The sequence below is a fragment of the Gastrolobium bilobum genome, unplaced genomic scaffold (genome assembly GCF_033153095.1).
Source record: "Gastrolobium bilobum isolate Gb01-03AN ecotype WA unplaced genomic scaffold, APGP_CSIRO_Gbil_v1 utg390545, whole genome shotgun sequence".
NCBI lineage: Eukaryota > Viridiplantae > Streptophyta > Magnoliopsida > Fabales > Fabaceae > Gastrolobium > Gastrolobium bilobum.
In genome coordinates this window covers 1-3,765 of record NW_026897410.1, presented here as the reverse complement: position 1 = coordinate 3,765, position 3,765 = coordinate 1, and the positions used below count along the sequence as shown (strand labels likewise).

Genomic DNA, 3,765 nt, shown 5'->3' with positions numbered 1-3,765 from the left:
TTTTTGTTTTTTTTGTTTTTTTTTTGTTTTGTTTTTTTTGAAGAAAAACCACATAAGTACAACCACATATGTCACCCCCCACACTTAAACTTTTGTCCGTCTCGGGCAAACCCCCACACTTAAACACAACATCAAAATGAAACCAATGCTCAGTAAAACTCCAGGGTGTGGAATTAATTGGTTTTTCACTTAGGCTTGTAATGCGGCTTAAGAAATAAATGATATAAAGGCTCAAAAGGGCTCACCAAGGGATAATAATATAAGGGATGGCTATCTGGCTAAAGTGGGTAAAGAAAGAAAGAATGCCTCAATCATATTCATGCATGCAAGTGAAAAATGCAGTTTCAAAAAGAATAAGAGCAAGTTCTAGAGGACAACAATCAATAGCAGAATCACACAAGAAAGAAAAACTGGCCTACAGAGAAAGACCATGTCTACAGGCTCAAAAACCTCACAAGGGTATACCACATCATGCAATCAGCAGCACAGTATCAAGCAGCAAGTAATGCAATCCAAGAATCAAGAACCAAGCCTAAGCAGAAATTTCTATCAAACCCTGTGATTTAAGTATATCCATATACCACTTAATAATTACCAGAAAGAAAAGGAAAATCTACCTATGAAAAATCATAAACTAAAAGAAAGAAAAGAAAAGAAAAATAAAAAATGCAAATAACAAAAAGAAAAGAAAAAGAAGGAAGAGAACTCCCTGAACTCCCTAAGGAGGATAAGTAGCATCAATGACCAGAGCCTCTGTCTCCACAGGTTGCTTCTGGGGTCCTTCATTAACAACTTTGAGGTGATGGCCAATCATTGTGCAAGTCTTCCCCATCTGCTTATCACGCAACTTTGGGGGATTTCTTTTCTGTGTGTATTTCTTCTTCTCTTGATCCTTTCTTCCAACCTTACGCAAAGTTTTCTGCATACTAAAAACAGAGGAAGAAATTTTTGGTACCCATTTCATCTTGGGTCCATGAAAGTTAGGATCAAAATCATTACCAGAATGGGGAGTCTTGCATAACTTCACATTTAGTACACATTCAGAATTAACATTAATAGGCAAGTCATAATCCACAGGTAATGCACAATCACTAATCAATTCAGAATCAACCTTATCAGCCACATCATGAATCACTTTTATGCATGAAACTGAATGATCAACCTGAACCTTAGAATGCTTCATGGAATCAAATATACTAAAATGTAAAATGCTATCACCAAATTCCATGGATAGAGTACCAGAATGAACATCTATCTTGGTCCTAGCTGTTCTCATGAAAGGCCTACCAAGTATAATTGGTGATCTATTAGTAGCAGTCTCACTCTCCATTTCTAAAATGTAGAAGTCAGCAGGAAAAATCAGATTATTAACTCTGACCAATACATCCTCAATCAAACCAGATGGGTGAATTCTACTCCTGTTAGCTAATGTAACCACAATACTAGTAGCACGCAAAGGACCAAGACCAAGAGACTTATATACAGATTCAGGCATGACATTAATGGAAGCCCCTAAGTCTAGCATGCAATCATGAAAAACAAAAGTGCCAATTACACAAGGAATAGTAAATGTCCCTGGATCTTGACATTTTTTAGGCATAGGCTGGATGAGTGCTGATACATTCTGACTCAGGTTAACTTGCTCATCTCCTTTCAGTCTCCTCTTGTTGGTGCACAGCTCCTTTAGAAACTTGGCATATCTCGGAATCTGCTGTATTGCATCCAAAAGAGGGATGTTCACCTCAACTTTTCTGAAGGTGTCAAGTATCTCTTTATCTTGAGCCTTTGCTGATTGCTTCTTGGACTGAGTGGCTCTCTGAGGGAAAGGCAGAGGGATATGGACATCAGATGTATCAGTGCTCTGCTTCTTGGAACTAGTGTCACCTCCCTTAGATGACTCAACAGCAGCTTGGTTTGGCTCCTCCATTTGCTTTCCAGACCGCAGAGTAATAGCACTCACATTTCCGCTTCCTTTTGGATTTGGAACTGTTTGGGATAGAAGGGAGCTGCTGAAAGGTTGGTCCTGGTTCATTGATGTCGCCAATTGCCCGATCTGTGTCTGCAAATTCTGGATTGTGGATTCTGTCCTCTGTTGAAACTCCAGATTGTTGGTGGCCACCTGTTTCATTAAGTCCTCCAAAGAAGGACCACTGCCACTGTTTTGCTGCTGCACTGGTGGTTGTTGTTGCAACTGTTGAGGAGCAGGTTGCTGGAAGTTTTGTCTCTGCTGTGGAATGAACTGCTGCTTCTGTTGGTATGGAAAATTTTGTTGACTCTGCTGATATGGAACATTTTGCTGATTCTGGTTCCATTTGAGGTTGGGATGATTCTTCCAGCCAGGATTGTAAGTGTTGGAGAATGGATTATTCTGCTGCTGCTGGAACTGTGGTTTCCCAGGAAAAACTGCAGCTACTGACTGGTCTGCAGGAATGGAGCCCTCTTGTAGAGAAGGGCAAGCATCAGTGGGGTTAAAAGGGTCACTGCATATGCCACATGGATTGTCGAACTGTGGAGCAGAAGTCTGGACTGTCTGGGTAACTAGCAACTGTCTCACCATGGTTGCCAATTCATCAAGTCTATTTTCAATTCGCTGATTGTCAGCACTTGATGCCACTGCTGAAGGCTGGGCCGGAGTTTCTTGCACTTGGTAAATAACACTGCTATTGGCTCTCGTTCCAAACTGTTGAGCATTTGCAGCCATGTTTGAGATCAACGCCTTAGCTTCATTGGGTGTTTTGTTAACAAGAACTCCTCCACTGGCAGCATCAATCAGGTTCCTATCCATATGTAGCAATCCCTCATAGAAGTAGACAATCAACAATTGCTCCGGAATCTGGTGATGTGGACAGCTTGCACAAAGTCTTTTAAACCGCTCCCAGTACTCATGCAAGTTTTCCTCATTTGCTTGTTTTATGCCACTTATCTCCTTTCTGATTGAAGTGGCTCTTGAGGACGGAAAAAACTTCTCCAAAAACAATCTGGCCATGTCATTCCAAGTCTCGATAGATGAAGGCTGAAGGTAGTACAGCCAATCCTTAGCTTCTCCATCGAGGGAAAAAGGAAAGGCTCTCAGTTTGACCTGTTCCTCATCAACTCCTTGTGGTTTCATTGTGTTGCAGACTACATGAAACTCTTTCAAATACTTATATGGATCTTCACCTGCAAGACCATGAAACTTGGGAAGCAAATGGATAAGACCAGACTTAAGTTTAAAACCAGTATCAAGATAACGAATGCAAAAAGACTGATACTTAACATCAGGTAAGAAAATATTAAAAAAATGAAAAGATTAGGAATGATTGAAAATAAAATCTAGTCTAATCTAATCAAAATACTAACAAAATCTAATCTACTCTCTAATATTCACTAATTAGAATAAAAAATATATATATAGAAATAGAAACAGAAAAAGAAAAAATCAAAATGAAAATTGAAGATTTTTTTTTTTTTAGAAAAAGAAACGAAAATTAAAGAAGAAGAAGATGATCAAGAATCAGAAAACGATTTAGACCGATGCAATTTCCCCGGCAACGGCGCCAAATTTGACACGAGCTGTCGAACTCGCGCAAATTAAAAATTATTTTTTTTATTAGGGTTCAGAAAATTTGTAGTAGAGTGGAAACCCTAAGTCGTCTCTCTCAAGGAAATTGCTTGGATAAAAATCGTTTATCAAAACAGAAATTAAAAGGGGGGATTTTTGAATCTTGGTTGAATAATTTAAACGGCAGAATATGAAATTGGATTTAAAATTCGTAATTAAAAATA

At 38.9% G+C, this 3,765-nt stretch overlaps 1 protein-coding gene across 1 annotated transcript; it reads right to left on the bottom strand.

Moving 5' to 3' along the window:
- Positions 1-718: 718 nt before the first annotated feature.
- On the bottom strand, positions 719-3,202 carry LOC133306725 (uncharacterized; the record flags this gene model as incomplete). The annotated part of the gene is made up of 3 exons (XM_061507090.1): positions 719-1,518; positions 1,630-1,930; positions 1,988-3,202. Coding segments are annotated over 3 exons (2,316 nt in total), but the record flags the coding sequence as incomplete, so codon positions are not given.
- Between the last annotated feature and the right edge of the window lie 563 nt (positions 3,203-3,765).